The sequence below is a fragment of the Gossypium arboreum genome, chromosome 10 (assembly GCF_025698485.1).
Source record: "Gossypium arboreum isolate Shixiya-1 chromosome 10, ASM2569848v2, whole genome shotgun sequence".
Classification (NCBI taxonomy): domain Eukaryota; kingdom Viridiplantae; phylum Streptophyta; class Magnoliopsida; order Malvales; family Malvaceae; genus Gossypium; species Gossypium arboreum.
In genome coordinates, this window is record NC_069079.1 from 5,706,035 (window position 1) to 5,722,627 (window position 16,593).

At 28.4% G+C, this 16,593-nt stretch overlaps 1 protein-coding gene across 2 annotated transcripts; it reads left to right on the forward strand.

Moving 5' to 3' along the window:
* Positions 1-2,415: 2,415 nt before the first annotated feature.
* LOC108489552 (exportin-T) lies at positions 2,416-9,027 on the forward strand. 2 transcript variants are annotated; one of them, XR_001872009.2, is made up of 14 exons: positions 2,416-4,549; positions 4,636-4,725; positions 4,885-4,974; positions 5,101-5,205; positions 5,558-5,617; positions 5,842-5,904; positions 5,989-6,084; positions 6,515-6,679; positions 6,941-7,114; positions 7,227-7,292; positions 7,379-7,477; positions 7,958-8,095; positions 8,586-8,746; positions 8,823-9,027. XR_001872009.2 is itself a non-coding variant. In XM_017794192.2 (13 exons), exons 1-13 carry the CDS (start codon positions 2,828-2,830, stop codon positions 8,673-8,675), a joined length of 2,958 nt encoding a protein of 985 aa, XP_017649681.1. In that variant the 5' UTR covers positions 2,416-2,827; the 3' UTR covers positions 8,676-9,027. The 2 variants fall into 2 exon arrangements, 1 of the variants encoding a protein (XP_017649681.1); XM_017794192.2 differs by having other exon boundaries at positions 8,586-9,027.
* Positions 9,028-16,593: the final 7,566 nt, after the last annotated feature.

Sequence of the window (16,593 nt, forward strand, 5' to 3'; positions counted from 1 at the left end):
TTAATATTTTAATATATAAAATATAAATTTTAAATATTTTTAAAAAATTAATATTAATTATTTATAGATTTAATTTGAATATATAAATTATATTTTAAATAATAAAAATAACCAATAAAAATTTAAAATATAATATTATATATATTTTAAATTTTTATAAATATTATATAAAATATGTTATAAGGATTAAAATTGAAATTTGGTGTAAAAGCACTTTTTGTCAATTATGTCATATTTATTGTGTTATTTTGTTTGATATTAATGTTGCATTAATGTTATTTTTGATACCATGTTTATTGTGTTATTTTGTGAATTTAAAACATCATAAATATAGTTTTACATGCTAATACTTTATTTTATGTATATCATGACGTGTTTTTAAATGTACAACATTTTTATACTATTTTTGGTATCATATTGTGCTTGCATTGTCTATTATTTATGTGTTCATCTTATATTGCATCTATTCATGTTATGTTTATGTTTTTCTTTTTGTATTTAAAATTTCTTAGAATTTCTATATATTAATATACATATATATTTAAGAATTTAATAATTACATATATTAATATACATATATATTTTTAGTGAATGTACTTGAGAGGTCGCTCTATTAGAAGGCTTTGATCAAGTTAGTCCCTTTATTATTTAATTGATTGATTTGATCCTGTACTATTAAAAAAATTAAATAATACCAAATTGGAATAGACTTAACATTTACTGTTTAAAAAATATAATTTATTATTTAATAAAGTTAACATTTTAAAAATTTTTATGATTTAATGAATCAAACTTTATTTTAAATTGAACTGCAATTAAAAAATAATTTTAAATATATTTTATATAGTAATATTAACTCTATTATAATTTAAATTTATTTAAATTTTTTAATAGTACAAAGAATAAAACGATGTATTTACCCTATAATATAAGACTTCTTAAATACTATAGCCTATTATTTCCTTCCTTTCTCTTTTTTCCAATAACCATTTTTTAGAGAAAAGTTAAAAAATTAAATTACCCTAATATAACAAAAGTTTTCATCAATGGCGGGGCAGCGTTTGCAAAGCCGGTTCTCCTATAAAAGAATTTATAATTTAATTCTTTAAAATTCATAAAGGTAAAATTATATTTTATTTAATTTTAATTTTTAAAATATAAAAATATAAAATTTTGAGAAATTGCGGTGGAAAATTGTACACTGCACAATGACATGGAATCTCCAATTAAGACTCCTCATGCAATTGGGGTTATTTATAGTTTTTTTTTTTTTTTGGTTGAAATTAAGTTATAGATAATAGATATTATATTTATTATTTATGAGGAGGTTGGATAGCAATCTTTCAATTAAATATCCGAATTAATGTTGATTCAAATAGAATTCATTTTACTCTTAAGAAAATAAGGGCAATATGGATTATTATTTTGTAATTACGGGTCAGCAATTAATTAGTCAGGTTAAGTCAATTAATTTTTTGAAATTCCACACAATCAATTTTATAAACCAAACTAATTTTTATGGAAATCAACTTAACTTTTAAAATGATTATTTAAAATATTTTGAATTTGAATTTGGGAAATGATTATTTTTTTTATTTGTGTATTATTGAATGTATTATTTGGATTTGGGATATTATAGAATTTGATTTGTATATATAATTTGAAATGTATAAATTTAAGAGTAAAATAACATTTAGATTTGAATTTGATAACTCTTTTAATTTGATTTTTGATTTTTTATTCACATTTGTTTTAGAATTTAGTATTTTTTTAATTTGATCTCTAAACTTAAATTTCTTTTAAGGTATAATAACGTGATATATTAAAATTGTACCATATAATTACACCTTAATACAATTCAAATTCAGAACTAAAGTTAAAAAAAATACTAAATTTACAAAAAAGTGAAAATTAATAATCAAAATAAAATTTTTTTATCAAATTTAAAAAGCAAATGTTACTTTTATATCTAAATTTAATAATGTTCCATAAATTCAAATATTTTAAATAATTCAATTTTAGAATTTAAAATATCACATCCAAAGCTCCTTTAGATGGAAGGTAAGCTTACTTGCGATTAGTGTAAACACAACGATGATAATAAAACTAAATATTATAACGTAAAAAAAAATTAAACACACCGCACTAAAAATAAATGTCGAACTCTTTGTCAACAATAAACCCTAAACTAATTAAATTCCAAATTGAAGAGCATAGTACCTTTGGGCCCATATATGCCAGCGGCATTGGGCTGTCAATTACAGCCCTCAAAATTTTTTCCCACAACTACCCTTTTTAATTTATCAACTTTCGGTTTCCAAAAAAGGTCAAAGTCAGTTTCCTTTTGACGTCAGGGTTAAAATAGTCAATTAATCCTCCCCCTTATAAGATTCACCACTACGTCACACTACCCTCCTTCTTCCCCAGTAAAATTTCCCTTAAAAATTTTTTTTTTACACGATTTCTTTTTCTTCTGTGGAGAAACTGAAGAACGTATAAATTAAAAGACGCCAATCCAAACACGCCTTAGGGTTTTCTCCTCCTCTTCCCCTCTTCTTCTTCAGCACTCTAACAGAAGAAAAACCCAAGCCCTAAAACCTCACATTCACAAGTAAAATAAAAAAAAAGAGTTCTTTTTTTATTTGACCTTTTCACCTATAAGGTAAGCTCTCAATAACCCAAATCTCAAAAACCCTTATTTTTCTCCCCCTTATATATCTCTTCAAGAACCCAGAATTAGGATCAAATAAAGTTTGTAACTTGGGTCTGGGAACCGTCTACTATACAAGGACTGAACAGTTAAAAAGGGAAAAAAAAATCAATCAATATGGACGATGTAGAAAAAGCAATATTGATTAGCTTTGATGAATCAGGTGCCATAGATTCAGAGTTAAAATTACAAGCGGTGAACTTTTGTCAGAAAATTAAAGAAACCCCATCAATATGCAGCCTTTGTATTGAGAAGTTGTGTTTTTGCAAGCTCGTTCAGGTTCAGTTTTGGTGTTTACAAGCTTTGCAGGAGGTTATTAGGGTAAAATATGGGTCCATGAGCTTGGAAGAGAAGAACTTTATCAGGAAGTCGATTTTTTCTATTGCGTGTTTAGAAGGTATCAATGATAAGATGTGTGTTGTTTTGGATAGTCCTGCATTTATAAAGAATAAGCTTTCTCAGGTTTTGGTCACTTTGATTTACTTTGAGTACCCTTTGATTTGGTCATCTGTTTTTGTTGATTTCCTGCCCCATTTGAGTAAAGGGGCTGTGGTGATAGATATGTTTTCTCGGCTTTTGAATGCATTAGATGATGAATTGGTTAGTATGGATTATCCACGGACTGCTGAAGAAGTGGCAGTTGCAGGAAGGGTAAAGGATGCAATGAGGAACCAGTGTGTGCCTCAGATTGTCAGAGCATGGTATGACATTGTGTCTATGTATAGGAATACCGATCCTGAAACTTGTGTTACTGTTTTGGATTGTATGAGGAGGTATGTTTCCTGGATTGACATTGGGTTGATTGTGAATGATGCATTTATTCCACTATTGTTTGAGTTGATTTTGGTTGATGGTTTGTTGGAACAACTTCGTGCTGCTGCTGCTGGATGTGTTTTGGCAGTAGTTTCCAAGCGAATGGATGCGCATTCTAAATTATCTCTATTGAAGAGTCTTCAAATAAGTCGAGTTTTTGGTTTGGTGTCTGATGATAATGATTCTGACTTGGTTTCAGCAATAGCAGCCTTAATTACAGGGTATGCAGTGGAGGTTTTAGAGTGTTCCAAAAGGGTGAACACAGAAGATGCTAAGGTGATTTCCATGGAGCTTTTAGATGAAGTTTTGCCAACGGTTTTCTATGTAATGCAGAACTGCGAGATGGATGCAGCATTTAGTATTGTCCAATTTCTTTCAGGTTATGTTGCCACCATGAAAACCCATTCTTCTTTGCAAGAGAATCAAATGCTTCACATAAGTCAGATCCTCGAAGTGATTCGTACACAGATTCGTTATGATCCCATGTACCGCAATAATCTTGATATGGTAGATATGATTGGGGTGGAAGAAGAAAGCAGGATGTTGGAATTTAGAAAGGATTTATTTGTATTGCTACGGAATGTGGGTCGAGTAGCACCTGAAGTTACTAGGATCTTTATCAGAAATTCATTAGCTAGTGCCATTTCATCATCATCAGACAAGAATGCGGAAGAGGTAGAAGCTGCCCTTTCCCTTTTGTATGCACTTGGAGAGACGATGAGTGATGAGGCAATGAGGGTGGGAAATGGACTATTAAGTGAACTGGTAACAAATCTTTTATCAACAAGATTTCCTTGCCATTCCAATAGGTTAGTTGCCCTTGTCTACTTGGAGACTATAGCAAGGTATATGAAGTTCATTCAGGAGAATGTACAATGCATTCCTTTGGTTTTGGCTGCCTTTCTTGATGAAAGAGGTATACACCATCCAAACATTTATGTGAGTCGCAGGGCCAGTTATCTGTTCATGAGGATTGTAAAATTGCTGAAATCTAAGCTTGTGCCTTTCATAGAGACAATTTTGCAGGTACCATTGCCCTCCAAACATGTTTGTGAATTTTTTTGCCACCTCATATCTTAGATTACCTTCTGCAATCTTTTGTTGATGGTCAGAGCCTGCAAGATGTAGTTGCTCGATTTACAAGTATGAATCTTGCATCAAGGGAACCTGCAGGATCTGAAGATGGTGCTTACGTTTTTGAGGTAACTATCTCATTCCCACCTTTCCTCTTTTGGTGTGCTTACTCTTGTACCTCCACTCTTTATGGACCCATGGATATACATTCAAAGTTATGTCTTCTTTTGTTAGCAAGTGATGACCTTTTTGTTGTCTACTTTTTTTTTGGGTGATATTTTACACAGGCAATCGGCCTATTGATTGGAATGGAAGATGTGTCACTGGAAAAGCAATCCGATTATCTCTCTTCATTGCTCACTCCTCTCTGTCAACAGGTTTTCATCTGTCCCATGAAATCTTTAAATGTTTTTGCGTAGTGTTCTCATGTGGTCCGCATGTGAGCAAATTGATTTATTTTACATTTTTCCAGCAGCATTTTACTCATATGACTAATGTCACAGGTCGAAGTAACATTGATGAATGCAAAAGCATTGAATCCAGATGAATCTTCTCTACAACTTGCTAATATCCAGCAAATAATCGTGGCAATTAATGCTCTAAGCAAGGTTATATTCTATCTTTAGACCATCTAATATTCTCCTTGATGAAGCGTTTTTCCTTAATTACAGTTGCCTTCCATAAAATTTTTCGCTTGCCTATTGGTTACTACCATCCTGAGATCTTTGAATATGCTACTGGCATAGAAGTTTTGCCCCTTAAAATTGTTGGGTTTCATTTTATACCAATCAATTATGGTATCACCATTTACCATAGCATATAGCTCGCCATGTTGTAATTTTTGTGCTTGTCTACATAGAATCAGTCTCACGTGATGTAAAAAATTTAAGCATCTTTAATTGTAAATTTGAGCCTTGACCATGCATAGATCTTATCCTCATAATTTTATTCATTATCCAGGGTTTCAGTGAGCGCCTTGTGACCTCTAGTCGACCTGCAATTGGTCACATGTTTAAGCAGGTTAGTTTTAAAGATAAATGATTTTATTTGCACTTTAACTGTCCTTCTGCAGTCAAAGGTTGAGAAATTTTTATCACTGTCACTCCCTACAGTAGTTCATAATAGAGGTTTTGTTACTTGTTTGTTTAGATTAGTAACATGGATGTGGGGGAAGGAAATAATGCCATTGTTTTCTCTCTTTTTCTTACTATTTACTAAATTTTGCTTCATTTATTTCGATCCAGACATTGGATGTTCTTCTACAAATTCTTGTTGTATTTCCAAAGGTAGAGCCTTTGCGGACTAAGGTAATAGCTCAACGCTTAGTATTGAACGTACTTGGTTTTGTTCAATCTAAAACATTGCCTAAAGCTAATCTCTTTGGTGTTTAGGTTTTATCATTCATACACCGTATGGTGGACACCTTAGGAGCATCTGTGTTTCCTTACCTTCCGAAGGCATTGGAGCAACTACTTGCAGAAAGTGAGGTAGAAAATAGTTAACTTTTAGCCAACTTTTAATATACTTCTCTTTCTAAAGGGACATATGTGCCATTAAAGAACAGTTCTTAAGGTAGTATTTTATTAATCAAACAAAATATCAAATCAATATTTGGAATCTGCATAATTTGCTGCATTCAGAACTAGATGCAGAATTTTCTCTTGTCAATTGATACTAATTGTTGATGTTGGGTATGAGCTGTTAGAGATTATATATTTATTACCACCGAGAAGAAGTATGATCCAAGTTGGAGTTACTTCTCAAACACAAATGCTCTTTTTTTTTTTTTTGTGGGATCTCTTTTTATGTGTATGTGTGCTCTTTCCGTACACATGAAAAGAAGCATCCTTAGAATTTATGTTGGTATGATTCAGTTTCATATTTATTTATTTGATTCTGGATTATGTCCTTTTGCAGCCGAAAGAAATGGTCGGTTTCCTCTTACTGCTCAATCAACTTATATGCAAATTCAGCACCTTGGTCCGTGACATATTGGAAGAAGTGTTTCCTACTATTGCTGGTAGGGTATTTTGTGCCATCCAAAGGGTTGTTGATTCTTCAGTTACGGAAACCAATACGGAGGTAGTAACCATTAGCTCAAGTCTGAAATTAAACATATTCTTGCCTAGTGTTTTATCTCTATCATCATCTGCTGCATTCATTGTATTGCTTTATGATTTGATTTAAACTTATTTTCATTTTATGCAATTAGTATTTTCTCTTTTAACCTCCAGTTCAACTGTGAAACACTGCAACAGCATCTCTAATGGGTTATCACAAGCATATGCTCCATGTGCAATGCCTTTTCTGTGTTCACTGAACCTTCTTTTTTTTCTTTATCAGGAAATTCGTGAATTGCAGGAACTTCAAAAGACGCTATATACTTTTCTTCATGTGATAGCCACACATGATCTCTCTTCCGTTTTCCTTTCCCCCAGAAGCCGGGACTACTTGACTTCAATCATGCAGTTGCTGTTACATACATCTTGCCACCATAAGGATATTGTTACAAGAAAGGTGAGCTAATAGCCTTTTTATTTCATTCATTACTTTAAGTATTGGACATTTTAAAGTTGTACTATAATCAGGAACTGAACCTAACTTTCGGTTATTGCCATCTGTGAGATAGGCTTGTGTACAGATATTTATCAAATTAATTAAAGACTGGTGTGCCAAGTCATCTGGTGAAGAAAAGGTTTGTTTCCCTTGTAAATTTCATTCCTAGCTTTGTTGTGTGGGTGATATGATGCTTATGTCTGTAAGTGATTAAATATTTTGTAGGTACCTGGTTTCAAAAGTTTTATCATAGAGACCTTTGCCACAAACTGTTGTTTGTACAGTGTGCTTGACAAATCCTTCGAGTTCGGTGACGCAAATACTGTAAGAATAACCTATTTTTTATTCATTTATCTTATCTGTGTTCTGCATTACTCGGTGTCATGCAAGATATCATTGTTACATACATACGGGAATAACTTCTTATTAAATTTAACATGGTTTGAGGGTTTTTATTTATTACAGAAAAAAAAAAACCTTCTTATGCTTGGCCATTACGTCTTTGCATCCATCTGCTTTCTCGGATAGTTAGGGACATACCCTTGATTAAATGTTTTAAGGTGCATGGTGACTTGGAACAGTGAAAAGGCTGCATTAGAATTTGCTGTGCAGTGAAGTAACAATGGAGAAACATTTGTTGCCTGTTCCGAAAACCGAAACTTGTTTACCTTCTTTCTACATTGCCTGCAAAGAGCATTATTTGCTTTGCTTGGTGAATAGACAATGTTGACAAATATATACAGTTAAACTGATGGTTTATGCCCATTTCTTCATGCTTACTCATTATTTCTATTATTTTTTCAGCTTGTTTTATTTGGAGAAATTGTGCTGGCTCAGAAAGTGATGTACGAGAAGTTTGGGGATGATTTTCTTGTTCATTTTGTATCAAAAGGATTTCCATCCCCGCAAAATCTGGCAGAGCAGTATTGCCAAAAGTTGAAGGTACTATTCTTTATAATCCATATATATTTGATTTTTCATGCATAATTATTTCTGTGATCCTTCTGGTTTTATTCAATTCATCATTGGATTTTAGAATGAAACTGACGGTGACAACGGGTTTTCATCCTACTCTAGAACCATCCTGAAACTGTGACTTAAACCTGGTTCCTGATACCCTTTCCATTTATTAAATTACTTAATTCTTAACCGTCTGCACTACCAACTGGGTTTGGACCTTAGACACAAGTTTCCTATGAAACTATAATTGTAAATATAGAATGTTAAACTCTAATCCAAGATCTCATGGAAAAAGAAAAACTTGCCACTTAGTGCATCAATGGCCAAGCCACACTTATTGTACTAATTAAAATCTAATCTTGAATTCATGACTTGGTTGATTTTCTGCATTGGGACCCTTAATAAAACTTGGGTTTATGGGCTTAAATGGAATAAGTACTTCACCGCAGCTGCTGATAGTTTGTATTTGCAGGGTAATGATATCAAGGCATTGAGATCGTATTATCAGTCACTTATTGAACATTTACGAGTCCAGCAGAATGGAAGCCTTGTTTTCAGATAGCAGTGGCCATATGATTATATTTTCTAACTGAGGGCTCCACATATATACACACACATACTTTGCCAGCAAAGGTTCCCACCATCTTGCAATTAGTGTTGTTCCATTTTCCTCATTCAAGTCTCTTATGATTTGAAGTTAACATTGCAGGTTTCTTTATGTAAATATCAAATGTGTTATGTTGCTTGTTTCCATGGACAAAGAGGTATTTTTTAAGTTGCTCAAATATCCTTCAGTTTCATCCAGCTGAATTAGGGTGAGAGTTTTTGTGAGAGCTTTTCATAGTTTTCCCTTTCATTTTTTGGAATCATTTTTTTTAATCTTCAATTAAGTGTATGTGTGACTTAGATTATTACCCCCCTCCCCCTCAAAAAAAAAAAAAAAAAAAAAAAAAAAAGGGAAAAAGGGCCATTAGCCATTTCTTTTATTCATTGTTTTAATACAATTATTTTGGGGCCAAAGTTTATAATTATAAATTCAATTCAAATTAGCATATATTATTCAGTGATGAGGCTGTATCTGAGATGCTGATATGATTAGTAGTATGATTTAGATAGATTTTAATCTTAATCACCCTGTTTTAAATTTTATTCTGGGAAGTGCATTTAATCCTTGCTTTCTTAATTAGTAAGAAAAAACAAAAGGAGTGTTTTAATTTGTTTACTAGGCTAAAATTACATGGTTAAGTTACTACAAATTTCTTAACTTGTTCCCTTATTTCATGCTTTAAAAGGCATTAAAATAAAATACAGTAAAGAAATTCAGAAAAAGAAAGCAAGACAGTAATTAAGGGAGAAAAATGAGATGGGGACAAGCAATAAAAGAGCAAGTTTATATTGCAGAATGTAATTAGGGTAATCTTTTTTTAAATTAAGCATTCAATTATTATAAGAAATCGAAAATCGAAGGAATTATGCAATGTAGTTGGTGATGATGATTTTCAGGGTTTTTAAAGATGTAATTAGTTAAATACGTTTAAAAATTAAAATTTTTCGTAATTATAAGAATGTATAATTGTTACCTTAATAATTACTTTATTTTACAATTATTATTCTGTAAGTATAAATACACCTTTAATATTTGTCCCTATTGAATTTATAAATGTTGATATAAATATATTCTTTTATATCTTAATGTACTTCAAGTAATAAAATTGAATTTTGATCAACATTATTATAAATACTTATAGTAAGCATTTGAGACAAGTTTAAAAACAATACTATTTGAATAAAAAATATTTAATTTCTTTCGTATATCAAAAGACACCTACACAAATTGAGAAGGTAATTCTCTATTTTAATTTATCAAAATTTGATTTTATATTTTACGTAAATTCAATTGGACTAACTTATATATATTTACAAAATATAACAAATTAAATTAGAGGAAACTCCTCAACTAATTCATAACTAAACCTAATAAATATATCCTTTAAAATTGAAGAAATTGTTTTCATGGGAAACAAACAAGGAAGATCTTCGTGCATCAATTTTTTCCTCATTCGTAATAATGTTTTTATTTTATTTTATTTACATGTAAATTAAATTGTCAAATTTCAATCATGAAAATGATTTCTTCAAAGGTTTTTCTCAAATACGAAAAAAAGTAAAATTGATTGAAAATTTAAAAGCTTTACTTTTGTTATTAAATGTGGATGCCGGAGGATCAAATTGATTACATTCACTCATTTCAAGTTCACATTTTTGAACGCACTGAGGCATATGATTTGACGCTTTAAAATCATGTTATTATCATTTGTCTATAATGGACCAACTTTCTTTTTAGTTTTCTCATCACAAAAACATATGAATAGAGATGTGATTCTTGTTTTTTTTTTTTTCCTTTTCTCTCTAATTTTAGAATTTTTTATCTGTATAATGTAAATAAAAAATTAAATACTGAAATGGTATGTCACTACAATTATTTATCAAAATAGTATGTTTGAAATAGTAATAAGGGATGAAAGGAGAGAGATGGGCGGCACCCATGATTACAAAAATGACGTGTATTTAAAAAAATTACTTTTTTAAGGGTGGAGGGGAAGAGATGGGCGGCACCAGTATTTTCTGGTGTAAAAATATGATCTGACTAGTGGGCGATGAGAGAGAGATGGTACTGGATTAAAATGTGATGGCCTAAAATATTTAGGACCTAATATGAAATTTACCATTTTAATTGATTGATAAAAAGAAGCTTTTACAATGCCGCCAAAGTTTAAAAAGGTTAAATTCCTTCATAAGTCCTTCTTATTTACTATTTTCTTTTATTCTCTTTCAACACAAAAAATAGAGAGTGTTATTACCAATTAGTTCAAAAGTTTTTCTAACAAAAGCATTTTTGTAAAAAATCCTATTCCAACTAGAAATAGAATATAATTATTACAACTTTCTTTTTTCTTTTTACTTCTATTGAAAATTTAAAGCGTTTACAATCAATTAAAGCATCAAACATAAGTGCAAGTTAGGTACCACTTGGATTAATTACCTTAAATAGTGGTATTTTTTTGCCCGTAAATACTTTATAAGCTATAGGGCATGGATTTAAATTCGATTATGTATGATTGTGCATAGTTTGTTAGTTCAAACACTCGATGAAACGTTCCTATTTTGTAAATTCGTTATTCCTCTATAAACATATTAATTAATATATTAAAATATATTATTTAATAAATTAAAAATAACTACGTAAGATTATGTGCAGAATGTGTGACATTAGAATCTAAGATTAATTAATGAAAATAAAACAAGATTTTGAAAGTTTACCAGTACATATAAAATATAAATACAAATATTTTTAATAATATATCAATATATATTTTAAAAGTTTATTAATAGAATTAACGTAGAAATATATGTTCAAATAATTACAAAATATAGAATTAAATTATTACAATAAATATACATACTAAAAACAAAAACAATCTAAATTATAATCAACTAACTAAACTAAAACCCATCATCAGAATATTCCAACTGTGTTAAGCATGGCAATGAAATATTAAAATATTATGGATTTGGACCATTTGGTAACGTTGAGAGTCGGCGGTTGTTTTATTCCGGCAATGGTGATAGAGAAAAAGGAAGAGTAGTCGTCACCGTTAACGGCGAAAGGCGTGGAGCAAGAACTTTTGAATTTCATTGCACATTTATTTGAGTTTGACTTTCTCCGGCTTTTTTATTAAAATAAATTAAAAAAAAATATTTATCAGTTGTCAGCCCGATTATATATGAAAATGAGGTGTTTTTTCATTCGCGCCTATCTGACAGGCGCGAATGATTATTTTATATTATTTTTTTATTTTTTAATAAAATATTTTTTTTTTTATTTTCGGAACAGTAATTGCGCCTACCTGAGAGGCGCGACTAATTGAGCCTTTCTCTGAAGCGCAAATGGTGGGGTCCACATTTTTCATGTGTTATTAAAATGCATATTTTACGGATGAAGTATGTATTAGCGATTCACTAATATAATTATATATATATATATATATATATATATATATGTATCACATTACAAAACAAAATTTAAATACTTATACCTAATAAAACATGTATCCATTACAATAATAGTTATTTTCCAAATAACATATTGTTTTATAATTTTATTTCTTATTTAATAATTTAATTTAATTTTAATAATGCATACTTTACGGATGAAGTATGTATTTGCATTCACTAATATGATTATATATATATATATATATATTTACCCATGTATCACATTACAAAACAAAATTTTAAATACTTATACCTAATAAAAGCAGTATTAAAATAACTTTATAATATTACCAACTTTCATCGACTATATAATCCACAAGTTTGCCTTAAATATTACCATCTGCTAATACATGCTTCATCCGGATAAAATATGCATTTTAATAACACATGAAAGATGTGGACATTAATATTTAAGGCAAACTTGTGGATTATATAGTCGATGAAAGTTGGTAATATTATAAAGTTATTTTTAATACTAGGTTTTATTAGGTATAAGTATTTAAAATTTTATTTTGTAATGTGATACATGCATAAATATATATATATATATATATATATATATATAATCATATTAGTGAATTTGCTAATACATACTTCATCCGTAAAGTATACATTATTAAAATTAAATTAAAATATTAAATAAGAAATAAAATTATAAAACAATATGTTATTTGGAAAATAACTATTATTGTAATGAGATACATGTTTTATTAGGTATAAGTATTTAAATTTTATTTTGTAATGTGATACATGCGTATATATATATAATCATATTAGTGAATCTGCTAATACATACTTCATTCGTAAAGTATGCATTATTAAAATTAAATTAAAATATTAAATAAGAAATAAAATTATAAAACAATATGTTATTTGAAAATAATTATTATTGTAATGAGATACATGTTTTATTAGGTATAAGTATTTAATTTTTTTGTAATGTGATACATGCGTAAATATATATATAATCATATTAGTAAATCTGCTAATACATACTTCATCCAGATAAAGTATGCGTTTTAATAACACATGAAAAATATAGGCCTCACTGTTTACGCCTCAGAGAAAGGTTTGATTACTGTTCCGAAAATAAAAAAAATATTTTATTTAAAAAAACAAAAAAAATTAATATAAAATAATCATTCACGCCTGTCAGATAGGCGCGAATAAAAAAAAATCCGATTTTCATACATAATCCGGCTGACAATTTATTTTGATAAATAATTTTTTTTAAAATTTATTTTAGTAAAAAAGCCACTTTCTCCGTCATTTATTTACAGTTATTATATTGCACTTTTTCCAATATCATGTATTACGTCATTTATTTACATTTATTATGTTGCAGCATTTAATATTTTTATTTTTTAATAATAAAGGACAACACTTTTATTTTTGTTCATTAAAGGAACACATATTCGTGTTCTTAATTTTGATTGTGTACGGATAATAATATATATATTTGATGATAAACAAAGGTTATGAAGATATTAGCTTTTATCACTATTAAAGGACGTCTATTAATATATGTACCTTCTTCATATCTGCAAAAGATATATTGACAATTCGGTCAGTAGTGTAATTAATCTCTTTAAAAATATGTTTTATCATTTAATATCTTTTATTTCGTAACATTTATTAAATTTATTTTATCAAAATTAAGTTCGGATTTGTCGAAATATTCCCTTAAATTGCTTGGACTACCTCCAAACTATTTCTAAGGTAAATAGATGATACATTTTGTTTAAAACAAATTTTTTAGTGGGAAAAGGAATTGATATGGGTGAGTAATATAATGATGATTAGTTAACCATATTATGAAAATGGTTAAATGAGTTGTTGAGTGTAAAAGCAGAAAGAGATATATCAACATTTAAAAGGTTTAATGATTTGTTCATTGAAGACTCTATATTTCACGAGTGGAGAATTTAGAGTTAAAAGAAAGTGTGATCCCAACAATTGGAAAATTTGTGTTTCTCATTTTGATTTTATTTACAAAATCCATCATGGCCTTTAGGTTGAAATTTTAGTAATTTTCATACCATCATTTCATTACCAATAAATATAAATCTTAATTTTTTTTTCTTGAAGCTATTCTTTTCTTTTGTTTTATTTTGACTGTGTTAGTCTCTAGATTGACACTTATATTTTTTTTTCCCTCCTACCAAATTTCTCTTTCTTTTTTTCTCCTCGTTCTCTTCATGTGTTTTTTCTCTTTTTAACTTGCAGATTTATTTTGTGGATATCTTTATTGTCTTCACAAGTTGCGATAAACAGGTGACACTGCACATCATTGCTGAAACTCCACCGATTACCAATAGTTTCTCTTGGAAAGTTGGTGGCTCTTTATCGATTTATTGATTTGTTTCTATTTTGAGAGTATTCTAAAATAATAAATGATTTAACGAGTCGGTTAGGATTCATGTTTTAAATTTTATATGTTTCTTTTTTATTATTTAATAAGTCTTTACTTTTAGAAATTTTTGTTCACTCTTGTAACATGTTTTTTTGTCCTACTTTTGCAAATGATTTTAGGGATTGTTTTGTCGTCGTCCTCTTCAGTTTGGTGGATATTTGATGCTTTTGTTGATTTTTGCCAGTCGTGTTGTACCATTTAGGGAAAATTTTCTTATCGTATCAAGTATTTGTAATCACTCCAAATATATCATGCTTGAGTTATAATAGAACCAATTATCAACGTGTTATGATGCTAAGGTTGAAGCATTTTTTGTGTTGATGGAGCTTGCTTTTCACTGCTTACAATTGGTGTTTGTTGGTCCCTTGAATTCTATGGTCTCTTTCAAAGAGTGAATTAATGAATTTCTTTTTCAAAAACAAAATTACAAATAAATATTCATCAGATTATTTACCATAATGTTCGGATCAATTTGATTATTTATAAAATAAACGAAGCAATTTAATTTTTGTACTACTGAAAGGTGAGAGAAAAACAATTACTAGCAACATGAATTTTTTTTTTTTGTTAATAAGCCATTAGGTGTAATTAAGTGTGACTTATTTAGCTTTTTAATTTTATAAAAAAAATTATTTTAGTTCTCCATTTAAATTTTCACCTTTTTTTTTAATTTTTAAACTTATGTTTTCTGTCAAATCACCCCTAAATAGATAGAAAAGTTAATGCTTTTTAACTTTGCTGACATGGTATGCATGTGGATGACACATCAACATTTAATTATTTTTTAAAAATTTAAAAATTCAAAAAAATTATAAAACTTTAAAATCATTGAAATTATAAAAAATATTTTCTGAATTTTAAAACTTTAATTAAACGTGACATGTCATTCACGTGTATGTCTTATTAGCAAAGTTAAAAATATTAATTTTTTCATTCATTTTGTAGTGATTTGATTAAAAACACAAATTTAAGGCTAAAAGAGACGAAAAATTAAATAGATAGTTAAAATAATTTTTTATAAAATTGAAGGGTCAAAAAGTAATTATACCTAAAATTAAACAAGAAAAATTAATTCTTATACTGTTGAAAATGAGTAAATAAACACAATTGAAAATGACGTTAATTAATTATGTTTGTAAAAGTTGGTAAAAAAAAGATATCATTGCGACCAACATCTTACATATATATACCTATATTTGATCGATTGACCTTAAAAACCCCATTATGTATATAAAAATTAATAAATATATCCAAAGTTTTGAAATAAAAACAAAAAAAAATTTTAATAAATTTTTGAATTTTAGAAACATTATAAGTTAAATTATGTTTTAAAGAAATTCTTAGTTTTTCCCCAAAATTTTAGAATTTTTTGAAGTTTTAATTTTTTATAATGTTTATGAATATTAAATATATATTATTTTTAAAATTCAATCAATTAGAATTTATTTATTTTGTCACGTTATTTTTTAATGGAAATAATTGATTCAGTTTTTTTTTATTTTTTTATTTCTTCTATGTAGAATATTATAGAGATTAAATTGTTTGGTAGAAGTATTCATGGGTCAGGTCGGGTCGGGCTCGTATAAGGTATCTAGATTAAAATTTCAAGTTTGGGCTTGATGCGATCTGAAAAATAAGCTTACTTTTTTGTCTAAGCCCGACCTGATTTAAGAAATTAAACTCAGGCCTGACCAACTCCCTAGATTTGCTTTTTTTAGATTACTTTTTATTAAGATTTTTTAAAAATATAATACATTAAAAAACACTAAAATAAATTTTTCTAACACATGAGAAATACATTAAAAAGTATTTTTATTAAGAAATACAAATAAATATAATAAATATGTTTAAATATAATTTTAAAATTTTATATTTTGGGTTGAATTATTTAGTTGGGTAATTTTGTTAGATTTTGGGCAATGGGTTTAATTGTTATTGAGTTAGTGATTTAATATAAATATTAATATATAATTATGTAAAATAAAAATTAAAATACTATTTTTATAATATA